At 44.7% G+C, this 26,612-nt stretch overlaps 1 protein-coding gene across 2 annotated transcripts in view; it reads left to right on the top strand.

Annotated features, from left to right (window-relative positions):
• The first annotated feature begins 10,178 nt into the window (after positions 1 to 10,178).
• The window catches only part of LOC144753278 (uncharacterized), a 92,534-nt gene continuing 76,100 nt past the window's right edge, over positions 10,179 to 26,612 (top strand). For both annotated transcript variants that reach the window (XM_078641016.1, XM_078641015.1), the window contains exon 1: positions 10,179 to 10,275. In XM_078641016.1, coding sequence (XP_078497142.1) covers positions 10,183 to 10,275 — 93 coding nt within the window. In that variant the 5' untranslated portion in view covers positions 10,179 to 10,182. The remainder of the gene's footprint in view (positions 10,276 to 26,612) is intronic.

Below are 26,612 nucleotides of genomic sequence, written 5' to 3' on the forward strand. Positions count from 1 at the left end.
AGTGGTTATAGCAATGTTCATGTCCCCACAGAGATAGCGTGTGTTTTTTTGGATGTTCTTGTACCCAGAGTGATGTTGTGTGAAGATAATCTTTTTCAAGTCCACATTTAAATAGTTTGAAAAGATAATGTTCAAGTCTCCTCATAGTGTGTAAAGATAAGAATGATCAAGTCCCCACAAAGATAGTATGCTATTAGAGTTATGTTCAAATCCCTAAAGAGATAGTGTGTGGAGATAATCATGGTCAAAACCCACGGATATAGTGCGTAAAGATAACATTCAATTCCTCACATATAGTGTGTGAAGATAATGATGTTTTTAATATAAGGTTATAGATATGTTCAAGCCTCTTCACAGATGGTCTTTGATTAGAGGAATCTTATAGCCCTCCTAGAGATGATGTGTGAAGGGAGCCAAAATAAAAGTCAGAAACAAGCAGGATAAAGGTTAGAAGGGAGCACAAAGACAAAGAATAGAGGTCGTAAACAAGCAGAAAAATTAAAAACAGAGGTTAGAAACCAACAGCAATCGGCAGAATAAAGGTTGGAAAGAGGCAAAATAATGGGCAGAATGAGCAGAGAGGCAAAATGGAGATGGAAAACGAGCAACAAGAGCAAAAATAGAGGTCAGAAATGAGCAGAAGGAGGCAGAATTAAGGTGGGGAGCGAGCAGAAAGAGGGGAAAATGTGGGCAGGAGTGAGCAGAGAAGAAGCAGAAAACCAAAGGCAGCAAAGGGGAGCGGACTGCAGGCAAGTTGAACAGGAGGACCATCACAGCGGGAGCTGGCATGAGGATGCACACCCACTGACAGACTCACTTCTACATTCACAAACCCACTTACACACTCGCTCATCCACAGGCACAATCAGAGACTCACGCACTGACTGGTCAGCACACTCAGACACTCATGCACCCACTCACAGATCCATTTAAGCACTCATTCACCCACTCACAAACCCACTAACTCAAACACTCGCTGACCCACTCATGCACTCATGCACCCAATCAAAGATACATGCACCAACTCACAGATCCACTCACATACCCACTCCCAGACCTACTCTGACACTCATCTACGCACTCACAGATCCACTCAGACATTCATGTTCCCATTCACAAACCCACTCAGAGACTCATGCACCCACTCACAGATTCACACGCCCACTAACTAACCCACTCAGTCACTCACAGACCCCTCAGAAAACTCCCACAACCACTCACAAACCCACTGAGACACTTGCGCACCCACTGGTCACTCACGCACCCACTCAGACACTCATGCGCCTACTCACTCAGCAAATCAACCAGCCACTAACAGACTTTCAAAGACACTCATACACCCACTCACAGACCCACTCAGAGACTTACGCACTGACCCCCTCAAACACTCATGTACCCACTCCCAAGCCACTCCGACACTCATGCACCCACTGACAGATCTACACAGGCACACAGGCACACACCCATACAGTCATTAACACACCCACAGTCATTAACACACCCACTCACAAACCTATACTGCCACTCACACACCCACAGGCCCACTCACACACCCACTGAGTGACCCATACAGCCACTCACACACCCACTCACCTACCTATACAGACCCTCCAGTTTATCGCGATTCACGAAAAAATCACGAAATCGGCAGATTACCGCGATGGCTGCGGTAATAACCATATTGGCCGCGTTATTTACAAAAAAGTGTCTCTACCGGGAGACAGCAAAACAAACAATGCCTTTTATTGGCTGTGCGCCGCCCCCCCCACTCGTGTGTGTCAGCAGCTTCCCGGGACACACACAGAAAGTCAGTTTTCGAGCTGCCAGCCGCACCCGAGTACTTCACAGGTCATTAAAAGACCTTTCACTTGTTAATGAGGCTTTGTTTTTCACCTCTTCTTTGACCTCTCTGCCTAGGGCTGGAATAATTAGCCACCCCCCATACTGGAAAGCACATGGCACACACACATTCTGTAGACGAGATCAGCTTTTATCTCGGGTTTGTTTTTTCTAGTGAATACTGAAATCAATGAGGTTAAAACAATATTTAGAAACATATTCGTGCCAAGACTCTCGAATCATATGCGATCATGGTTCCAGCACATGAACCTTATCTCCCATTAACTGAAAGAAAACATTCAATTACCTCTACTTTGCTTCCCATTTTAACCAACATTAGTAAACCACATTCTAGTAAAACGAACCAAAAAGCGAGTTACCGAGAACTCGTGTTTTGTACAACCTGCGATTCACCATTACGTGCCGTCGTCCAATACCTGCTTCCTCCTGGCCAAGCTCTGAGAGGCAGGAAAGAAGGAACGTTTCTGCACATCTTTGATCAGGGCTGTTTATTAATGCCTAATCGTCTCCAGTTAAGGGTAATAAATCAAGAACAGCCATGGGGCCAAGTCGTTGTGAGGGTATCCGGGTGCCTGCGAACTGTATGTGCTTCAGAGGGTGTGCACAAGTCAGCAGGACAGGACACTGTGGTCATCTGACAAGCTGCTGAGAATGGGGCAGAGTTACCTACAACCAGAGAGAAGAGTTATGTGGAGGGTCTGCAGCAGCACATCTGGTGGAAGCGACAGGAGGTCTGGGTTGTCATGGGAGAAGCAATGGACATGGAAAACTGCCACTTTGAGGCCTAGAGTCAGATACTGGAATGCAGAGGAGCATTGTGGGAAGACATGAAAAAGAGTCTTGACTGAGGGTAGAGCTGTAAATTGCTGAAAACCTTCACTGCCTTCCCTCGCGCCTGTTGACATAATCAGACCCTCCAGCATTTCGCAATTCCAGGGCTTTAAGTGGGCCGGGTCTGGCCGATGCTCAGCACCAGTAGTTCTTAAAAGCAGGTGCAGAGACAGGTACCTATCGGGCTCTCCTTTTTTACCCTTGGGGTGAAAAAAAACAAAAAACCTGCAGCTGTCACTGCTTTAGATGTAAGTTTAAAGAAGCTCGTTTTTCAGTTTTATACAGTGCAACTTTGGAGCACTTTACATGAGCTCCACCACACAAGGACATATTCATGTTTTGAATCATACATAGGATGTTGAGCTAACATGAGGTTCGAACCACGCCACAACCTCGCGAACAAGAACTGAAACATTTTCAAACTGATATACAACGAAGTCATGGTTGTTGCTTATTTCTCCTATGCAATTTACAACCATTGACAAAGCAAATAGTCCTGGTCTGTTGTAGGTGTAATGTTACTTGTTGAGTTCCAGATATATCTGGATGAATGGACAAAAGCAGCAAAATCCCATTTAGGACAGCACTCTATACTAAGTGTAGATTTTTAGCTTAAGTGTTTTAAGCCATGCCCTTAATTACATCGGCCACGTCCCTATGAGACCCCACCAGTTTTGTCATCTCACTTAAAGCCCTGCACATACCCCTCTGCTGTTACTTAATTGCGGACTTCATTCCAAACCAAAGTCAGTTGCAGATAGAGATGTGCAGATTGACATAAAAGAACATTCAATCTGACCCTAAGGCAAACACTCCTCTTGCTCCACAGGTGTAGCACATTCTGGATGGGTCCAGGAAGCAGTGGTGCCCCGGTAGGGGTGCATACATGGGTGCTAGAAAACCCCAGGGAGAAATAGGGCCCACTCTCACGAGGTACAGATTGGACACTTTAAACATGCCTATTTCACAGTGGAGTACTCTGCTAATTCAGTTTACAGTGCTTAAAGACTGAAAAGGAATGATTATGAGTAAAATAAAGTGCCGCAATAATGCCGCTAAATTTCCATTTTTGTGCCACTAAATTTGCAAATCTATGCCGCAATATCCTGGGGGTTCTGCCTATAGAGCCTATCACACCCGCACTCTCAAAGGTTACAGGTTCATAGTCTAGAGCTTATGTTTTTTTTACCTGTACTCTGTGGGGAGACTGGCTAATGGACTTCCTCAGGCAAGGGCAGTCCAGCGCCTTGCCAATAAAATTTCAACAAGGTGATAGATGGAATACTTGAATTAATCTCAACCGTTGGTAATCACTTGGGGTGGCAACCTGGTCCATCGTTGTTTTGAGATAGAGCATCGCACTGATTTAAACAAAACAGCAATTGCATGCTAAGTGCGAGAGTTATGCACAGATATGTGTCCCATGCCCACTGTGCCACTGGAACCAAGCAGCATCTGACTGAAAGCCCCAATTAGGGCAAAAGAGTGTTGGGTTGCTTGTGTTCTGGTTCTGTTGGCAGCTTAGACTGAACTGTTCCTACTGGACCAGGATGAAGGCTTATTTGCATATAGCTGAATCTAATCTGAGGTGAAAGTTTACCAGTGGATGACATTAATTCCAGCATTTCACTCATTACTGAGCTGTTTACTTCAATGCGATGTCCTGGGGGGCAACAAACCCTAAATCCCATGGGGTACTGAGTAGTGGGTCCCCCGGGGGATACTGAACCCTAGGTCCCCCGGCATACGAAGCCTAGCTCCCTCAGGGAGCCCAACAAGAATTTTCCTGGGGTATCGAACCCTAGGTCCACCAGCAATACCGACTAGAGGGTCCCCAAGGGGTACCAAACCCTAGGCACCCAAGGGGCACTGAGGACTGGGTCCCTGGGGCTACTGCACCTTAGGTTCCCTAGGGGTACCAAACCCTCAATTCCCTAAAGGAACTGAGTAGAGGGACTTTCTCAGTCATGGCCAGTCCAGTGCCTTGCCTCCAAAATTTCAACATGATAGATGGAATATGTGAATTCATCTCAACCACAGGTAATCGCTTGAGGTTGCGTTCCGGTCCATCATTTTTTGAGTTAGCATGCAATCGATGTTTTGTTTACATCAGTGCAATACCCTATGTGTAACCCGAATGCAGAGATGTGGGTCCCATGCCCACTGTGCCACTGGAACAAAGCATCACCTGACTGAAGAGCTCCAATTAGGGTGAAAGAGAGTTGCATTGCTTGTGTTCTGGTTCCCGAAAGGGCTTGGCAGTTTGGACTTTAGTAGGATCAAGGCTGATTTGCATATAGCTGAATCTAATCTGAGGTGGGAGTAAGTACCAGTGGATGAGATTAATTTCAGTACTTCACTCATCGCTATGCCAGCTACTTAATGGCGATGCCCTGCGGGTAACCTGGATCCCACACGGGTATTTTGTAGTGGGTCCCCCGGGTACCGAACCCTAGGTCCCCAGCCATACCGAACATTAGGTTCCTGAGAGGTTCTGAATATTAGGTCCCCTAGGGGTACTGACTAGAGGGTCCCCAGAGGTACTATACCCTAGCTTCCCCAGGGGTACCGAACCCTAAGTCTCCCAGGGCTACTATACCTTAGGTCCCCCAAGGGTACCGAGTAGAGGGTCCCCAGGGGTACCAACTCGAGAGTCCCCCAGGGGTACCGAGTAGAGAGTCCCCATGGGATACCGACTAGTGGGTCCCCCAGGTATACCATACCCTTGGTTCCCCAGGGGTACTAACAAGAGGGTCCCCCAGGTGTACTGTACTCTTGGTCCCTGAGGGGTACTGTACCCTCAGTCCCCTGGGGGACTGTACTCTAGGTCCACTAAGGGTACCAAACCCTTGTTCCCCCCAGAGGTACCAAACCCTAGGTCCCCCAACGGTCCTGAGAAGAGGATCCCCCCAGGGGTACTGTGTAAAGTCTCCCAGGGGTACCAAACCCTAGGTCCCCTGTTAGAAATGGGATCTCTGGTCGGCTAAGGCTTGCGCCGAAGCCAGGCAGAGACCATCACTCTAGTCAGGGCTTGGGAGTTACATGCCAAAGATAACCCCTGCTCACCCCCTTGGTAGCTTGGCACGAGCAGTCAGGCCTATCCCGGAGGCAATGTGTAAAGCGTTTGTGCAACACACACACACACAGCAGCAACACACTAGGCACACCACAAAAGGAACTCCACACAAGGTTCTATATAAAGATAGCCTTTGTATTACCATAAAAACATTAGATCATAATCACACAATGTACACTGTGCAAACTGGCACTGGGCAGTATCTACAGGGGATTATATACACATGAGAGGGCCAAGTGGGCCACTGTCAGAACAATCACAAAGGGAACCAGTAACCTCCGGTAATCACTGTACTTAGCATCAGCCTGTAACATAAACTACATTATGGAAGTATCACATTAGGCACAAATTACATTCTGTGCCAACCTCACCAGCATAAACACATTATGCAACCATCTCACAAGTCTAAACACATTAGACCCTAACCTCCTAAGCGTAACTCACATTAGGGGCATAAATCACACAGTGAAACATAATCTCACTAGCATAAACCATAATATGCAAAAGAACCTCATAATCATAAAACACATTTAGAGGTATAAAACAGGGTGCATAAAACATACTACATACACTACATTTCCTAGCACCACAATCACATTAAAAAGAAAAAAGTTTAGGGGTGAACCTGCCAAAAGGGCCAAGTCCAACATCCCCCAAGGACACTGACCAGATGGTCCCCCAGGGGTACTGAGTAGAAGGTAGCCCAAAGGTACTGGACCCTACGTCCCCCAGCCATTCATAGTCCAGAGTCCAGGACTTTTTACCTGTACCCCGTGGGGAGGCTGGCTATCGGACTTCCTCAGAAAAGGCCAGTCCAGTGCCTTGCCTATACAATTTCAACAACAAGGTGATAGATGGAATGCTTCATTTAATCTCAATCACGGTAATCGGTTGGGGCCGCATTCCAGTCCATCATTTATTGAGTTAGCATGCAATTGCTGTGATGGGTATGTGCAGATGTGGGTCTGAGTCCCAGGCCCACTGTGTCACTGGAACAAAGCAGCACCTGACTGAAGAGCCCCAAATAGGATGAAAGAGTGTTGGGTTGCTTGTGTTGTATTTTCATGAGGGCTTGGCAGTTTAATATAAATAAAGCCTCAGGGAGGAGGCGATCCCTATTGCTGGGGGGGTCTATGCACCCCCCTCTAATGAAAGGTAAAGCCTGGGGAGGTGGCGGACCCTGGGGCTGTGGGGGTTCCACGCACCACCGCATTTTTTATTGCAAAGCCCTGTTGAGGTGGTAGTCCTCGTGTCAGGGTGGGGTTCCAAGAGCCCCGCCATTTATCAATCAAGCCGCGGAGAGGTGGTGGTCCCAGGGGCACGGGGGTACCGTCAGGCACCCCACATAATACATAACAAAAACTGCTTGGAGGTGGTGGTCCCTAAGTTTCAATTAAACCCATGTGCCCCCTCCTTTATTTTTAACATGCCCTCAGGATTTGGCTCACCTATGGGCTTCTTTTAAAAGACGCATGGGAGCTGCACCTTTTTGAAAAATTGCCACTGATTTTCGGATCCACCCGCAAATTTCCTGCAAAACAAAAAAAAAAGGCTTTTATATCTGGCCATTCCCTGTCCCCTTTTCTTATTTTTTACTTGCTTTGTGGGACTTGGCTGCCAACACTTCCTGGTGTTGCAAGACAATAAAATTGTTGTACCCCCACCGGGGGTAAAAAGCATTTAAAAAACAAATCATGGGTGCATCCACAAATCCATGGCAGCAGTTTTTTTTTTCAATTAAGCACGGGCTACCGTGCTTGCTTTTAAATAACCCCCGGGTGGGCCAGGTCCCGGGGTCATATGATAAATATGGGAGGGGCTCACGGGGGCCCCCAGCCTAGAGCTTATCAAAGCCCTGGAAACTGTCACCTCCCCATGGCTAATTCCTATAAATTGGGGGGCCTAGCAGACTGTAATTTGCCCCAGGAAGGTGGTGGTCCCCGGGCTAACTACAATATTATCAGGGAGCTTGTGGCCCCCCACCCCCGGGGACCACCACTGAACCTCGGGCTTCTTACATTTGAGTTGGAGTCCTCACAAACTCCCCCGGGCCCCTGGGGCCAAACTTCTAAAATGGGAGAGCGGAGACCACGCAAGCCCTAAAATAAGAAAGTAGGGGGGCCATGCAACCTCCTCCAGGAGCCATACATGGCCATGGGGACCGCCACCTCCCAGGGCCGGCTCCAGCAATGTGCCCACCCCAGGGACATTGAAGTTTGCTATGGCTTGGTGGGATCCCCACTCCCGCCAAGCCGTAGCAGACACTCTGCTTTCAGCAATGGAGAGCACAAAATGCTCTTTTTAAAAAAAATGAAGCACAAACTCCTGAGCTTCATTAAATATAGCCCCTGTGTGGGCCAGGTCCCGGGGGCATTGTGCAAATATAGACGAGGGAGTGCATGGGCCCCCTCTCCTGGCACTTAATACTCCCCCGGGGACTACCACCTCCCCAGTGCTTTAAAACAATTAAATGTGGGGAAGGCTGATACAGCCCCGGGCTTTTGATGTTATATGGGGGGGCCTCTGGGACCCCCCCTCAGCCCAAGGGACCTCCACCTCCTGGGGCACTAAACAAAAAGAATGCGCGGGGCCAGCCCGGCCCTCCACTGCCCCAGGAACCACTACCACCCTGGGGCACATCAATGTTTTTTAAATGTGGGGGAGGCCCTACGGCCTCCCCCTTATCCCCAGGGACAGTCACCTCCCCGGGGCACCCTTTCTACACCACTCTGCAAACGTGCCTCCTGGTGCGCTGCTGGTTGGGGGAGAAAGTCCGCTTGACTGCTAAGGGTCCTTAGGGGCCAACATTCCTCAACTAGTAGTGTGCCAGGAGGTACGTTTGCAGAGTGGTGGAGAAAAGGGGCATGGTCATCGAAAACCTTCAGTAAACCCACTGTGTGGGACTTACTGGAGGTAACAGGAGGGGTAGATGCAAAACCATCCTGTGTGACCCTGCGTGGCTTGGTAAATCTGGTGTAAAACAAGGTAACGCAAGTCGCTGCCTTGCGTTACACTGCATGGTGGAGCCATTACATGGGTGGAGCCAGGGTTTTCCAAGCATCCACCCATGCATTCTGATACATCCCCAGGTTTACCAACACTGGTAGACCTAGAAATTTGTCATAATTATACCCCTTCCCACCAGAGGTGCAATGAGGAGAAGAAGGGGCATATCAGCAAGGGCTTTATCTCCACTTTTTTGGCTTTAAAAGCCAAAAAAGCGGAGATAAAACTATCGCCCTATCAACAAGAGGGTGCTAACATGCACATCGCATGTTAGCACTCTTTTTCCCTACGCCTCCCTTTGCATCTTTAATGACCAAAATAACTGGAGAAATGTCGCTAACCGACATTTCTCCAATTATCAATGGGCACGCTAACAAGCATAGCGATAAGAAAAGTAGTGCTAACCACTGTTATCGCTACTTTCCTTACGCCTGCTTTTAGTTTGACTTAGCCATGATATCCAATGTTAGGTGGATATCATGGTTAAGTATGCCGTGCCCTATCAGCAACGTAGCGCCAAACGTTGTGCGATTATCACTGGAATCCCAGCGATAATTGCACAATTGGCAGCTAACTCGATTGTTTTCATCGCTCTAAAGATAACGGTCGCTGATAGCGCGCTATCTCCGCGATAAAAAGAAGCGATAGCTGCCGATAATTATCCTAGCGCTAGGTGCGCTTAGCGATAATTTACACCGGTTGTCGGTGATATGCCCGGAAATATCTTTAATTCTCCTTGTTGTTTCCTCTTTGTAAGTGTGCTGCATTATGTTGCACACTTAGAAAGAGGAAACTGCCTAAAAGGATTGTTTTCATGCAGAAAGGTCTCCCTTCCTGCACTAAAATAATCCTGCCTACATCACATGCCCCCTTGACCCATGACGCAAGGGGGCCTGCGTTGACGCGAGGCTGCACTGAGTGCTCCACCGCAAGGAGAGGACAGGAATCCGCCATATCATGGTAAATATTCCTGCCCTCTCAAATTCACACAGCGCAGTGCATAAAATTGCATTGCTGCGCTGCTTTGTGTGAAAAATTAGAAATATGAGCCCTGGTTTCTCTCTCCTCTAATTACTGCAGTCCACAAACTGATAGCGCGAAAGATCGCACACTGATAGGTGTTACAAGAAACAAGGTGTTAATCTCGTTTTCAGGAAACTGGTAGGTATTACTTGGCATGTATACGGTAAACTCTGAAGGTAGAATAACTCAGTGCGTTGAGTCCATGCTGCCAAGACGTGTGTGTTACTCATAGATCGCATCTTTGAATCTTGGCAAGGCCCACTTACACTTTAACCCTTCGAGCCCTGACAAAATATGCGGCAGTAAAAAAAAACGTTCTTTACATTGCTAAATTGGTTTCTACTGTCTGTGTTTTAATGCCTGTTTGTCTCTTAATAGGTTTCAGAATGGCGTCGTCGTTTTTTCTCCTGGCTCTTCTGGGAACACTGTCTGTGCCATGGTGCACTGGGAAATCCATACCCGTGGAGCAGTTGCAAGAGGTAGTAAATAAGAGAAAGAAATGATGTTGTAAGGAATAAAATATACATTTGGGACATTTACACCCAGTGGTTGAATTGGGGAAAAAAACTAGGGGAACTGTGGGCGGAGAATCCGATGGTGGGAATAACCTGAGAACTGGATCAGTGGGTGGAGTCAGAGGTGGGACCAGAAAGAGCAAAACATCCCAATTTTTAGTTTTTTGTATAGCATTTCACTGATCAGTTACAGCTTATTCTGTTATTTCATTCAACAAATGGATACACATGTTTATTTAAGGTTTAATATGATTTATTGACAATAAAATACATTCACAAACTGGGATATGTTTCCAATCGCAGGATGTCCCAAATAAGCTTAAAAGGGCTGCCAAGGGAAATGCCTCTTGTGATTGTGTTTTGTTCGGGAAGGTGCCCCTTCCTACATAAAACAATCACGCTAACAACACAGACACCCATGCATCATGGTGCAAGGGTGCCTGCGCTGGCGCTCAGCTGCAATTTGTGTGCCGGATTATTCCTGACCTTTCGTATTGGCGTAGGTTAGTGCAGCAAAATGTATTGCGATGCTGCCTTATGCCAGTTCTTTATAACCGAGATCCCTATTTTTTTCCATTTTATTATTCGAAAAATTACATCTATATGGAATACATGCTCAGGGGCAGATTTACCACTATTTCACTCAACTCCGCGCAATGAAAGGGAGACATCAGAAGTGCTCAATATTTACAAAAATAAGGTGCATATCTGCTGCCTCTTCTCTCTAGTGTACTATGTGCTGCCTATCATCAATGCAGACCCACTTTCCACCCATGGAATGCCGCCCTGCCACAAAGTAATGTAAGGCAGTGATATGTGCTGCCTATCGTTAATTAGATTTACTAAACCACACAGAGACAGAGAAGGTGGGTTTGAATGGCTTAGTAAATCTCAGTTAACCGCATGCGCGCTAGCGGGATTCCCGCTGCGCGCTGCGATTTTGAAAATCGCGCGTTACGTGACAAAGCCAGCTCGTCATGCGCGTAGCGTAGGTAACGCCCATGACGAGCTGGCTTTGTCATGCGCGTCGAAGGGGTTAAGCACTTCTGTTGCCTTGCGTCACGCAAGGGCAACAAAAGCCCTTTGTTAATCCGGTCCTATGTTTCTCATTCCATTTGCCGTTTTATTCGTCATGTTATTCCACTTGTGTTATTCCCCATTCAGTACTGCACTAAGTAAATACCAATAATACAGTGTAAGATGTTTACTGTTTTTGGTGGAACTCTATCATTCTGGTTTTCTGAACTCGGAATGGGACCAATTAATACTGCAGGGCAGATTTACTAATATTTTGCATTGGTATTGTGTCACAAAAGTGACGTAAACCAGCACAAAATGTTTTTTTTGTTTACTTTTCGGCATACAATTTTATTTGTACTGGAAAGTGGCCCTAAACTAGCTATTCATTGCTTTTCTTCAAGGGTGCTTGCCATGAGTGGTGAATGAAGCTTCCATTGCAACCGCAAACGTTTTTCGAAGCAAAGCACGATCTACTAAAATTGTAGACAATGATTTGCGCCAAAAAATAAAACCTTGTTGAGACTCACGTTAAAACAGTAAAATGCTTTATTTCTCCTTACATTTCTGCATTTGCCAGTGTGTTATGGTGATTTGTTTAGCAAACTAATCACCTGAGAAGGGATCTGGGGGCTTATTTAGCTTTTTGCTGAACTCAAGAAGTGAGGAGGAGGGTCTGATGGGTTGAGGGAGGTCGTTCCATGTCTTGGGAGTGATGTAGGAGAATGAATGACCTCCGTTTTTGCTTTTGCGAATGCTCCCTTCATCCTTGCATGCGTGTGAGTGAGAGCGAGGCAGAATATGGGTGTCTGGTTGTTTAATGAAAGTGTATGCAGCTGTTCAGGTATTCTGGTCCTGTGCTGTGTTGGGCTTTGTATGTGTGCATGAGAAGTTTGAATTGGCTATGCTTGTGAATGAGGAGGCAATGAAGCTTCCTGAGGTGCGGTAGGATGTGAGTATGGCATGGGAGGTCAAGTATGAGTCGTGTGGCAGTGTTCTGGATGGTCTGTAGTCTGTGTAGAAGTTATTTGGGGAATCCAGCATACAGAGTGTTGCCATAGTTGAGCTGGCATGGTAATGAGTGTTTGTGTGACGGTCTGTCTGGTGTTCTGAGGCAACCATTTGAAGATCTTTTGCAGCCTGCATAGAATGTGGAAACAGGAGGTGCACAATGCATTGACTTGAGTAGTCGGGATATCCCGCAATATCCTAGTGGGGGCATCATCGACAACTTGCTTTATTGCTAGTTGGAATATAGCAGGACTGGTTTCCAAATTAAATGTACCAGGGTGGTTAGAACTAATTAGAACATTTGATATCTTATGCTTGCAAGAGACCTGGTGTACAAATTTCCAGGGGCTTGACGGTTTTGTAGCCTATGAGCTACCAGCAGTGGCAACTACTTCAGGGAGGGCCAAAGGAGGTTTGCTAACTCTGATTTCTGTGAAAATGCGAATCAGGGTGAAGGAATATATTACAGTGGGCAATAATTCTCAATTACTATGGTTAGCGGATGAGGCAGGTAAAAACATTTTGTTGATTAATATGTACAATAACGTTTTTGATGCCAGTAGATATACGGTTATTGTAGAACTTGATGTCGCAATCAAACAACTGATGAAAACCTCCAATACGGTTTTTGAATACATATATGTCGGTGATTTTAATACTTCTGTTTGCCCTCTCTCTAATCAAAGGTTGTGTGGTAACTTGAATCGTGTTGGAGAGCCAGTTATGCACTTCAAACATAATACATATGGTGAAACTTTGAACTCTTTCCTATTCGCCTATGATTTAGAGATTTTAGAGATTGAACAGGATGGGAAGGGCGTTAGTTTGCCAACCTTTGTAGGGCGAGGGGCGAACACTGTGATTGATTTTATTTGCATGTCTTCCGAATTAGCTGATTTTAGTTCCGATGTCAAGGTTGTAGATCATATGGTCAGTGACCACAACTGTCTTGTTATTGAAACTAGGTTTTGGAAAGCTTGTATAATCCCAGATAGTAGTGCTATTTCAAACATTGAAGTACATAGGCCAAATGGATTTAGAATAAGGTGGGCAGGGGATAAGGCTGAAGTAACCTCAAATTGCATTATCTCCTGTTGTTTAAATGATATTATTTCTATTACTGACGAGAATTCAAATATGATGGCCTGTATTTTCCATTTTACAAAAATCAATGTTTTTATTAGCAGTAAGTTTACTAGGTCTGCTGGAAATTTTAACTCCAAGGCCAGGGGATGGTTTGATAATGCATGCACTGTGGCATTGAAAACATTAAAAAAAGCATTATCCACAAAACCTAGAGATAAAACAGTTGTAGTTAAGCTTAGATCTGATTATAATTTAGCTCTTAGGCAAAGGAAAGCCGAATTACGTGAGGAAGCTTGGGAGCGATTTGATCTGGCGGCTGTATCGAACAACTGTACGCTTTTTTGGGCAGCAGTAAATAGCCCTTTTTTAAGAGATGATAAACTTCCCACGTTAACCTCAAACGTGGGTAAGGAATCATGGGTACAGCATTTCTCTGCCATTTTTAATCCTGACATGGTAACGTTGCCGGAAAGTTGCTCTTGGCCAGTACTTAATTTAGATATCACCTTACAGGAGGTCCTAAGTAGTATCAGGGCTAGCAAGGGCGGTAAGGCCCAGGGACCCGATGGTGTCCCAGTTGATGTATATAAATTTGCGCCCGAGACTTGGGGGCCAGTACTAGCCAAAGTTTTTAATGCCGCTGTTCGCTATACTATTCCGTGTACCTGGTCCGAATCCATAATAGTTCCAATTCATAAAAAAGGGGACCGAGGAAACGCCAAAAACTACCGGCCAATCTCGTTGTTGGATTCGTCGGTTAAGATTATGAGTCGTGTACTCCTCGTTCGATTGGAAGAATGGGCAGAGACTAATAAAATAATGACAGACTGCCAATATGGGTTTAGGAAAGGGAGGGGTTGCATTGAACAATGCTTAAATCTGGAGCTATTGATTGGGAAATATACCCGTGCGAAAAAGGGTTCACTTTACCTCTGTTTCGCTGATTTGAGCAGTGCTTTTGACCTAGTGGATCACGCCATATTATGGACCACCTTGTTAGAAATGGGAGCACCCAGGGAAATCATATATTTTCTGGCCCGTTTATATGAGAGGCTTAGCTCGTGTGTCCGGTATGGGCCTTCGGGCGAATGCACAGACAAATTCAAGGTCAGGAGAGGTATCAGACAAGGGTGTGTATTGGCACCCTTGCTCTTCACTCTGTTCATTAACGAAATAGACTCGGTCTTACAGCCGACGCACCTAGAGTAAACACAAGTACCATCCCCGTGTTACTCTATGCGGATGACGCTGTGCTGCTCTCTAGGACTCCTCGGGGTCTACAGCTTTTGATTGATAAATTTGTGGCCTTTATTGAGAAAAGAAAGTTGGTCATTAATAAAAGCAAGACATTTGTGATGGAGTGCGGAGTTAGTAAGGTAAAAATTAAAAAGCCCTATAGGTATCTCATTGACGGCCAAGTGGTGCAGTCCGTGGAAAACTTCTGCTACCTGGGAGTTAATTTTTCCAAAAATGGTCGCTGGGATGTCGAGCACAAGGTGGTGCGCGACAAAATGATCAGGAGCGCCAATGGAATATTTGCATTTGCAAGTAAGTTAGGTGGTAGAAGGCCTAAAGAAATGCTCAAGATTTTTGAAGCCAGGTGTCTCTCGGCTGCCCTCTACGGAGCAGGGGTATGGGGGGTATCCAGGGTTGAATCCCTCCAGGTTGAAGAGAATATGTTTCTGAAAAAATTGTTGTGTCTCCCGACTTCTACTGCTAATAGTTTGGTCCATAAAGAACTAGGACTACATCATATAAATGATCTATTATTGTTGAGGCCTTTGATGTTGTGGCGTTCAGTCTGGATAAAAGACGAAACCTCATTTAACAGGGCCATTATCGAGGATTGTTTACGCCTAGACTATTTCCTTAAAATCCCATGGATTAAGTACACAATTGATTCTTTCTCTAGTGTATTTGGGCTTAACGTTACATTAGATCACTGTTCTGCCTCGGATCTCTCCAAGGAGAGTCTGAAATTAACTTTTTTAAATCATTGTGCAGAAAGACGAGCTACGGATGATCTTAAACTTTCTACTTGTATACGTTATAACCATTTGAATGAATCTGTGGGCCTACACCCTTACCTCGTCCAGGTGACCAAAGGGCAACATCGGTTTGTTCTCACCAGGATGAGGATGGGTACGGTCCACCTATTGGTTGCATTCCCTGAGATTAAGAAGCGCCCTACCGGTCCATGTCGGTGCGACAATATTTCAGAACAAAGCACAGAGCACTTTTTGTTTACATGCAACCTGTATAGCGAATGTCGCAAATTCTTTTTAAAACCTCTACTTATTAAATTTGGAGCAAGAACTGTTAAAGCGGCAATGAAATTACTTTTTAACTTGCATCACCCTGACATCTGTTTTTATACGGCTAGTTTTTTACTCAGGGCCATCAGCTATAGGAAAAGCATGATTTTTTAAATATATTTATCAATATTCTTATTCTATCTTATTTATTGGGAAATTTTTAAGTGTGTTATTTGCTTGTTATATGTATCTCACCGTATTTGTAGCCGATTGCGATTGACTAAGTGTATTTTCTTTTATTTGTATTGTTGTATGTACTTTTATGGACATGATTTACATGTTTCCGAATAAAGTTTTGAAATTGAAATTGACTTGAGTAGTCATATTGAGCTTGTCTTCTAGGAAGAGCCTTAGATTTCTTGTGTGATCTGTGGATGGTGATCCTAGATCCAATGAGGAGTCCCATCGGGAGGTCTTGTTGTCAAAGACCAGTACTCCAGTCTGGTCACATTAAGCTTCAGGCAGTTGGTTCGCATCCAGTCGGCTACAATAGTTATTCAGTTGGGGAAGTCGGTTCTGTGGTGGTTGTCCTGTCCGTCAGGGAGAAGATGACCCCAGTTGCAATCCATCTCCTTGCAGTTAGCCTCAAGGCCTCAATACCAAATGTTTCTTGGCCTTAATCCTTTCTATTTGCCTTGAGGGTGCCAGATGATTGCTTGTCTGGTGGTGTTTGATGCAGGCTTGCCGAGGATATGACCTATCCAGCCCCAGAGTCTTTTCATTATTTGTTCATTCCATATTTCATTGTTGCTCATGGTGTTTGGCCAGTGAATTTGGAGGATTTTCCTCAGACAGGTGCTAATGAAGGTCTGGACTTTATTAGTGGTGGTGGTACTCGTCTTCCTCCAAGTACCAATTTTACATTGGTGATAAACAGCCTGATCTTGGTGTGCAGAGTTAGGTCCGTGGAGCTCCAGATCTTTCGCTGACTGAAGGCAGCCCTTGCTTTGCCAATTCTTGCCTTGACATCGGCCTCTGTGTCACCCTGTTTGTCTAAGACACTGTCCAGGTAGGTGAAGACTTCAAACTCTTTCAGTGAGTCGCCTGCAAGAGTGACTGCAGTTGTGCTGGCGGTGTTAGCCTTCAGGATCTTGGTTTTCCCGTGGATGTTGAGACTAAGTTGTGCGGATGTGGCTGCCACTTTGTCAGTCTTAGGGCAAGGTCGTCTGCAAAATCAAGGTCATCGAGAAGCATTCATGGTGTCGACTGGATCCCATTTCTTCTCCTTGCTGTGGATGCCTTCATGATCCTGTCTATGGCCCACAGAAAGAGAAAAGGCAAGAGCAAACAACCCTGGTGAACTCCGGTCCTCACTTCGAAGGCTTCCATGAATTTTCTTCCATGTACTATCTTGGAAGTCATTTCCTTGTAACAGCTTCTGATGATTCTTATACGTTTATGTGGCACACCATAGTGATGGAGGAGTTTCCAAAGTGTCTTCTCATAGTCATGAAGTTGCTATGGGGGGCGTGTTCTATTCCATTGACTGCTCAATGTACATTGTGCAGTGCTGCAATCTGGTCTGTGCAGGATCTATCTTTGTGGAAGCCAGCCTGCTGACCTCGAAACTGAGCATCAGCTTGTTCTTTCATTCTGTTCAGGATGACTCTGTTGACACTTTGCCTTGGGTTGATAGAAGATTCATCCCTCTAATTTGTGCAGTTACTCAGGTTACCTTTCTTGTGGATCTTGAGCAGATAGTATTCATTCCAGTCTGATGGCATCTTTTCTTCTTCCCAGGTCCTTCCAAACTCAGGGTAGATCTTGTCTACTAATGTTTCAACGTCTGCCCTCAGTGCCTCTACAGAAATATTGTCAAGTCCTGCTGAATTGACATTTCTCATATGTTTGAGGACTTGCCATATTTCTTCCTTGATTGGTCTGTTGCAGTTGATTGGCAAGTCCTCGTCAGCTGGCTGATTATCTGGTGAAGACTGCAGCATGGGCTGGTTCATCTTTGCTGTAGGCCTACATTACCCAAGACTATCTTCCCAGCTTTGTCCTTCACAGGTCTTTCTGGCTCTCTGTTGCTGCCGGACAGCTTCCTTGTTATGCAGTAGAGTTCATTCAAGTTTCCGTGACTTGCTGCTTCCTGAGCTTCTGTGGCAAGATATCTATGAATCTTGACATGTCTGCTCTAAAGCTTCTCTATGCTTCCTTGTTGGTTTTGGTGTATTTGCCTTGAGCCTTCGCTTTTTCTGCTCTTCTTTGGCTGGTGTTGACTGCAGCTTCCTTTTCCTTTCCCGCTTGTATCAGAAGCTGGCTCTCTATATAGTACACCAAAACAAAGTACACTGTGCACAGAGTCCAGGCAACCCATATTGGTTAATAGAGACAAAAATGATAACACTAAGGGCATAATTACAAGAAAATGGTGGAGCGTGGGTTAGCTCCAAAACTGCTAAGGCCATGCTCCGTCACTTCTGAAAGGCAGGGATGCACCGTATTTCCAATAATACAGCACACCCCTGCGTTTCTCCTTGTGCTTTAGCTAAATTCAGCTGCCTGGCACCCTTGCACCATAGTGCAAGGGTGCCAGCATTGTGGGAATGATTGTTTTTGTGCAGGAAGGTGTCCCTTCCTGCACATAAACAATCCAGAATGGCGATTTGCAGTTTCAGTGTGTGCCCCACACATAAAAGTTGCATATCGTCATTTTTTAATGATTATTTATGTGCAGGAAGGGACACCTTCTTGCACATAAACAATCATTGATGGCAATTTGCCGTTTCTATGTGAGCTGCAGAATGGCGCACACATAGAAACAGCAAAAATGAGGAGAAATAAAGAATGTTGGCTCGTTTAGCCATGTAAAGACCAGTTTTTACCTGGTCTTTATTTTGGCCCGTCCTCCTATTTACACCACCCTTGTAAATAGGGGGCAGGGTCAATGTCAATGGGTGTTGTGGTGGAACGCCCACCGCAACACCCATTGCCCACTCCTTTCATGCTAAGTGTAGCATGAAAGGGGGCCTTATTTACAAGCCGGCGCTAAGCCACGTTGAGTAAATAAGGAAAAGCCCCTATCGCCACACAAACGTCATAAAAATTGATGTTTCAGTGAAGTTAGGGGCTTGTAAATATGCCCCAAAATGCTTTCTTTTATGGTAGTGTGAGCAAGCAGTGAGGCTTATCAAAGAATAATGCTAAGCATTTGTTGTACTCACAGAGGCAATAAATGAGACACACACTCAAAGAATAAATCTGAGACTAATTAAGAAAAATACCTAGTATTTTTATATAAATTTTGATACCAAGAACTTCATAAGAAAGTAAGTACTTTTTTAAATATTGAATGTCACAAGTAAGTAAATATTCACTCAAATGCTTCTCTATACGCAATGAGAAAAAGATATCTACGGTATACAGGTACTTGCAGTAGGTTTTTGGGGGGCCCCTTTGGGACTTAATGTGGTAGCAGGGCCAAGGTCCAAAGTACCACCAGCAGTTAGTGTTTACCTGCCCTGGGGCTTCCGGGTGCAGAGGTGCTGGTCAGATTGGTAGCCTAACGCGCTGCACCAAAGGTGAGAGGGGGGCACCTACAAAACAGAACGCAGAAGGGGACTTGGGGACCAGTCCGGGAGCTCCCAATAGGGCACTCAGTTCACAAGGATCCTGGGAGCAAGGCAGCACAGTCTGTTCTAGAGAACGTGGGACGGGCGCTCAAGTGCAGAGGGGTTAGGTCGGCTGGGCTTGTGCATCGCAGGTCCTTGAGGGTATCGGTCTCACTGGTTGAGGGTGCAAATATCAGGACAGCTGGGCCACTTTGGAGGTGGGACTCTGCTGTTCTGACATCCCTCAATGGCTGCTCGGTCTCAGTGTTGTTGGAGTCTGGATTGGACTCAAACAGTCTTTGATTGCTGCAAGATGTCCGGTACGCCCGTAATTGGTGTTGTGCGGCTCTGGTTGGACCTGTAGTCTTCTTACTGGGTGGGGAGATGGATCTGACCTTCTGGAGCGCAAAGATCTTTTCCTGAGTGGGTGCTGTGTCGGTACGATTGGGGAGTGGGAGCACGGTAAACCAGACTCTGCTGTTTTGGTGCCCGAGAACTGCAAGGGAGTAGCTCCTCTACTCCAAGGGGGATTAATGGCAATTTGCGAAGGGCTGGCAGTCTATCGGGATTCTCGGTTAGAGGTTCAGCTGCAGGATGAGTCAGTTTCTTTAGATTGTTGAGAGTAGTTCAGGCAGGGTTAGGCGCCAACAAGTCCACAGAAAGTCTTCCATTCTCGTTTTCATGGCCCTTCTCCGTCCTCTTCTTCTGTGTCCATTGAATCCCAGTTCTTGACATCACCTAAATACTCCATTTAGGGGGCGTGACGGGGAGTGACAGGTAGTAGCCAATGAGCTACTTACCTTTAGAGTGACTACACTCCCTATATGAACATTTCCTGTGGGAAGGGGGCAAAGCCCTGACCTAGTGAACCTAATTCCACCAAATCCAAGATGGTGGAATTTTTTTGTTTCGTGTTCACATCAGGTAGTCCACCTTAGGGGTGGAACTGGCCTCATAGTGAATGCTACTCTTGACTAGCTAGTTTTCTCATCTGTCCTAGTGCTCAATGGGCCTCAGGGCAGTGTTTGGCATCTCCCATGTTTGGGGGTAGGCCGGGTCGCATATCAAAGGCGGCAGCAGCTTTTGAAGCCTCCTGCCTTGATATGCTGATTACTAGCCATCTTGATTGGGGGAGGTGATATTTCTTCTGGCCAGATCATGCATTGTTTCAGAGAGCATGTGCTCTTACCAGCTGGAGGTCAGAAACCTGTCTGCGATGGCAGACTGGTCTACACCAGTCAGCCAGTCAGAGGTTGATAGGAAGAATCACACTGAACATCACTGGGGAATATCTCCTCATGCAGATATGTCCTCACATCTAATATAATGCATTCTGCCTTAGGGCTGTAAGGTCTGCTGTAGGGGTGACTTACATATATTACATGCAGTCTCTGATGGCATGACACATGGGAGGTGTGTCATGTCATGTCTTCACTTTTGTCTGTACCATGTCACACAGCCTGCAAAGGCAGTTTGCATGAGTGTGGTGAGGGGTCCCTTAGGGCAGCACAATACATGCTGCAGCCCTTAGGGGCCCTCTTTAGCACCCATGCTCTAGATATCAGAGGTACCATTTACTAGGGACTTACAGGGGTGGTAAATGTATTGCCAATTGGCAGAACAATTGTGCCATTTTATGGAAAGAGATCTGGCACTAGGGGCCTGAATAGCAGGAACCCAGTGAACCTCCGGAAAAATGTAATTATTTTTTAGGTAATAAGTTGGAGTGACCATGTCAAAAAGGGGCGATTTTCATACAACTTGGATTTTGCAGAGAGTCTCAGTGGGAATCTTTTATTTATACTGGGGTTTTTTTTTGGACCCAAAACCTCTTGACCAGTTGATGTTAGTGTTTCTTCGATCTTCTCCAATTGGTTTTCTACTTGGTCTCTGTCATCCTCTACTTCTTGCAGGACGTGAAACTTGTTACTGAGGGTGACTCAGTATTCACTCTGCTTCTGTGCATCTATTGAGGAGGGTGGTGTTATATTGCTAGGACACACACTATTTAAAGGAGGGTCCAAGGGCTACTTTAATGACTGGATACATGCCCCTCACAAAAGCTCCAATACAACAGAAAGTACCCAGGAGTCAGAAACATATTCTACTCACAAACAACCAGTTGCACGACAAAAGGAAAGATTGTGGAACAAATGTGATTAAACACGTAAAGCCATTTGGACAAAAATACGTGCACCACAAACCCAAGGTGAGAATTTTCCCATCAGTTGTCTCTCTGTACCACCACTATTACATCATTTGGGTTCTCCTTACCCAGGAGTGAGTGTGCGCACAGTCACACAAGTTGTGAAGAAAGGAAATGTGCGAGTAAGAAGACTCTGCGGTCGTTATTTCACTAAGTGGTGTCAATGTAGTGTTACAACTGAAAAAGCAGTGCAAGTGAAATTAGTGAAGTGAAATAAAATTAAGTGAGACTGAGTAGAATGATTAATTTTAATGTTTTCTCCCAGCTCCCTAAACTTAAAAACAATAGTGAAAGGTGAAAAAAGCAGATTTAACATAATATCTGCTCAGCGAGTGGTCGACATGTTTCTGCATGTGAGGACGAGATCCTCTGCATTCATCAGGACCTAGATGTTGCTACTGCTGTAAAGTTATGTGAGAAATAAAAAAAAGAGATAATATCACCTGTTCGTCAGGTGTAGGTTCTCCTCCACAATCTAAAGTAGTCATGCAAACATGGAAAGAAAATGAGAAGAAACAAACATGTTTGTCAAGAGATACACTCTATAGTAGTGATATTCTAGTGTTCATGTCATTACAATTTGGTTAACATGATATCACTCACCCAGTTTCAGTGGGGATGGCGCCTCACCTCACCTGGCTGCAGCTCAGGTAAATAAGGAGCACCGCTCTGTTTTACAAAGACACGCAATTATAAAAACATTCCACTGTCTGTCCCATTGGGAGGTTAAAACCAAAATTCCATAACAGATGTAATGTCAAGATATACATCTGTCTAACCACGTTCATTGTGACCCCAGTATTACTCGTTGTAGTCTAATAACTGTATGCCCGATATCCCTGGTTTCATGAAATCTCTATTTGTCTATATGCTTAAATATTGGTAAGCAGATTATATTATATGAACCCAGAAAAAAGTCTGGATTACGTGTTCAAGGTTTCCTCATCATCAGCAAACCCAAACTAATGACATAAGCATCTTGAGAGATATCTATCTGACCTTTGACGGCAAATGATATCAAGCAGTGTTTTGCCCTGGTTAGCTCGATATCGGCCCAAGTGCTATCTCCACACACCACAGAGGAGGATTTAAATTCCGCCGTTCGTGCCTTCACCCGAGAGCGTGTTTTAAAAAAGGGAAGGCAAAAGTGCCCTAGTCGGCTCGATGTCAGCCCAAACGGTATCCCCCAAACTACTTGAAAAGAGGAGGATATCGAAACCGCCATTCGTGCGTTACATGTCTCACACACAAAGGCAGTTATACACAACGGTCTGCTAACCCCCGCTCACCTCTCCGTTGGTGTCTCCTGGCGTTCCCCTGCGCTATACTGGGGAGGCACCGATCGGAAGGGGCGCGGTCTATTTCTATGTTGGTTGTTTCCTCCCGTGTGCGGAAGCACGCATGGGAAGCTGGGATTTGTAGTCATCGATGGTTTGTTTACATACCGTAATTACGTACCTTGGATACATATGCAAGATATTCAGGACATCAGGGCTGTATCGATTATTTTGCCAGAATTGAATGAAAACAGGCTGTTATTACTTGTGAGAATACACATTTTGCAAAACAAATCATTTTTCGCAAAGAAGGGATTGTATTTCTGAAAAATAAACCCCATAATTTTCTAAAATCAAATTAGACAATATTGTATGACACTAGGGGTTTAAGAAGACTATATCAATCCTAGTGTATTCACATTCTCATACACAGAATTCTGGGAGTTGTAATCTTATATGATTTTCTTACCACAACGAGTGAGTGATTTCAGGGGTATTTTTAAATGTATTACCTTATACGTAATACAAAAGAGAGACGCTGAACATACAGAAACATTCTGAATCAGATTGTTTATAATTAACTGGAATAAGAAATTCTATCGGAAAAGTCATTTACGGTCTGAGTATGCCATTATATCGGGACAAAGTTATAATAAGCCCAAACTTTAATGGCCCAACGTCATATCTCATATTACTCATTCTTACTGTAGATAGGGATAACCGTGCTGGTAAGAGTGTATATTTAAATTACAAGTCTATATCCATATTTAGATGTTAATGACATCAGCATTATTGGAGGAGACCATGAATGAGCATAAGTGGCAAGATGACCATTCATGGACCCGAAGTGATGTCAATATATTGGTACAATGCTGGAGTTCAGACGTGTGATTAATAACGGTTAATCCATGTTTACATAGTTTATACGACTGTATCACAGTAACATCCTGTCTCTCCATAATAACCTCATAGTGACATCCAAGGGATAGGCTCATTAAGGCCATCTTTGTCACTGTTGAGCTTGTAGACCCATTTCTGCTCAATTTTGAACAAAAATTTGCCTACATCTGGGCAGTGATCTGGTATGGTGGGCTGTTCCATTATCGTCCATGTAAAATCATTCAGGCCATGTCCGACTTCCAGAAAGTGGGCTGTTAGGCGTGTTGCCTGTTTTCGACAGCGAACTGTACTTTTATGTTCAGCCTTGCGTGCTCTAACAACAAATGAAGCCATCACAATAAAGCCTGCGGATAAAGGCGGTGCAATTGTCATTCTTGATACAGAGTCTTATAGAACAGAATGTCTCAGGCAACTTCAAGAGGATCCTACCGAAAAATTGAAGATCAAGATCTGTCAACTAGTAGAGGAGGCCACATCGGAGGGATGGATTACACCACAGGAAGGTCAATATCTGTGTACTTCCCATCCATCTGTTCCTTATTTTTATTGCCTCCCCAAGGTCCACAAACAACAGAGACCACCTCCCGGGGGACCTATAATCTCTGGCATTGGGTCAGTTTTAGAACCGCTATCCACGTTTGTGGATTTTTTCCTGAACCCTATAGTCAAAGAAATGCCAACGTATCTGAAGGATACTAAAGACACACTACAGTTGCTTCCCGATATGGATTTTGACATCTCTACTGATCTACTCGTTTCATTCGATGTAGAATCTCTTTATACATCAATCCCCCAAACAGAAACCCTGGAAGTGGTGGGCACCTTACTACAAGAGAGGGATCTCCAATCTACAACACCAGCCTCTTTTATCATGAATTTGGCCGAACTAGCCATGAAGGAGAACTATTTTAAATTCGAAGACACTACCTACCTCCAGATATCTGGTATGAGCATGGGTAGTGTCTTCGCTCCTAGTTTGGCTAATTTTTACGTTCATGTACTGGAACAGACAAAGGTACTCAACCAAGACAACCCTCACTGTGTATCGGTTCGAGTTTGGAAGCGATACATAGATGACATCTTTGTTGTGTGGAGAGGCTCTGAGGCGAATTTGATGGAATTCCACAAATGTTTGAACTCTTGTAATGATTATTTAAAGTTCACGGTGGAATTCAGTAAGACTCAGTTACCATTCTTAGACCTTCTGATATCGGCAACTACTGAAGGTCTTACCACAGAGCTATATAGAAAGCCTATGGCACGGAATGCGCTCCTCAACTATGAGAGTTGTCACCCTAGAGCCCTCAGGGACAATTTGCCTTTTGGGCAATTTCTCAGGCTCAAGAGGAATTGTTCCACAAAGGAGGCTTTTGAGAAACATTCGGAGAAATTGTCAGAACATCTACGAGAAAAAAATTACCCTAATAAAATCATACGCCAATCAAAGAAAAGGGCGTCCAACAACAACAGGGATGCCCTTTTGGATATTGCCGTCCCCAAAGAGAAAACAGACAGGATGACATTCGTGAATACCTTCCATACGAAATCCAACCAAGTACGGAAAATCATAACAAAACATTGGTCCATTTTAAACACGAGTGGGGACACTCTACCTGTCCCAATTTTTGCCTTTAAGAGAGGACAGAACATAAAAGATCAGCTGGTCCATACTAGACCTAACAACAGACTGGCTAGACAAGTTGGTACCCTATGGGATCTTCCACCTGTACAAGGACATCATCCTTGTGGAAATTGTTCCGTTTGTCCTCAAACATCCAAGTCCACTACGATAGACATAGGAACAACGCGACCATGGCAACAGCGAAAATTCATCAATTGCAATAGTGAGAATACCATCTTTCTCATTACTTGTTCATGCCCGAAAAGATATTTGGGCATGATGACAAGGAAGATAAGAACTCGCATTGGTGAACATAAAAGTACAGTTCGCTGTCGAAAACAGGCGACACGCCTAACAGCCCACTTTCTGGAAGTCGGACATGGCCCGAATGATTTTACATGGATGATATTGGAACAGCCCACCATACCAGATCACTGCCCAGATGTAGGCAACTATTTGTTCAAAATTGAGCAGAAATGGGTCTACAAGCTCAACAGTGACAAAGATGGCCTTAATGAGCCTATCCCTTGGATGTCACTATGAGGTTATTATGGAGAGACAGGATGTTACTGTGATACAGTCGTATAAACTATGTAAACATGGATCAACCGTTATTAATCACACATCTGAACTCCAGCATTGTACCAATATATTGACATCACTGCGGGTCCAAGAATGGTCATCTTGCCACTTATGCTCATTCATGGTCTCCTCCAATAATGCTGATGTCATTAACATCTAAATATGGATATAGACTTGTAATTTAAATATACACTCTTACCAGCACGGTTATCCCTATCTACAGTAAGAATGAGTAATATGAGATATGACGTTGGGCCATTAAAGTTTGGGCTTATTATAACTTTGTCCCGATATAATGGCATACTCAGACCGTAAATGACTTTTCCGATAGAATTTCTTATTCCAGTTAATTATAAACAATCTGATTCAGAATGTTTCTGTATGTTCAGCGTCTCTCTTTTGTATTACGTATAAGGTAATACATTTAAAAATAACCCTGAAATCACTCACTCGTTGTGGTAAGAAAATCATATAAGATTACAACTCCCAGAATTCTGTGTATGAGAATGTGAATACACTAGGATTGATATAATCTTCTTAAACCCCTAGTGTCATACAATATTGTCTAATTTGATTTTAGAAAATTATGGGGTTTATTTTTCAGAAATACAATCCCTTCTTTGCGAAAAATGATTTGTTTTGCAAAATGTGTATTCTCACAAGTAATAACAGCCCGTTTTCATTCAATTCTGGCAAAATAATCGATACAGCCCTGATGTCCTGAATATCTTG

The sequence above is a fragment of the Lissotriton helveticus genome, chromosome 5_1 (genome assembly GCF_964261635.1).
Source record: "Lissotriton helveticus chromosome 5_1, aLisHel1.1, whole genome shotgun sequence".
Lineage (NCBI taxonomy): Eukaryota > Metazoa > Chordata > Amphibia > Caudata > Salamandridae > Lissotriton > Lissotriton helveticus.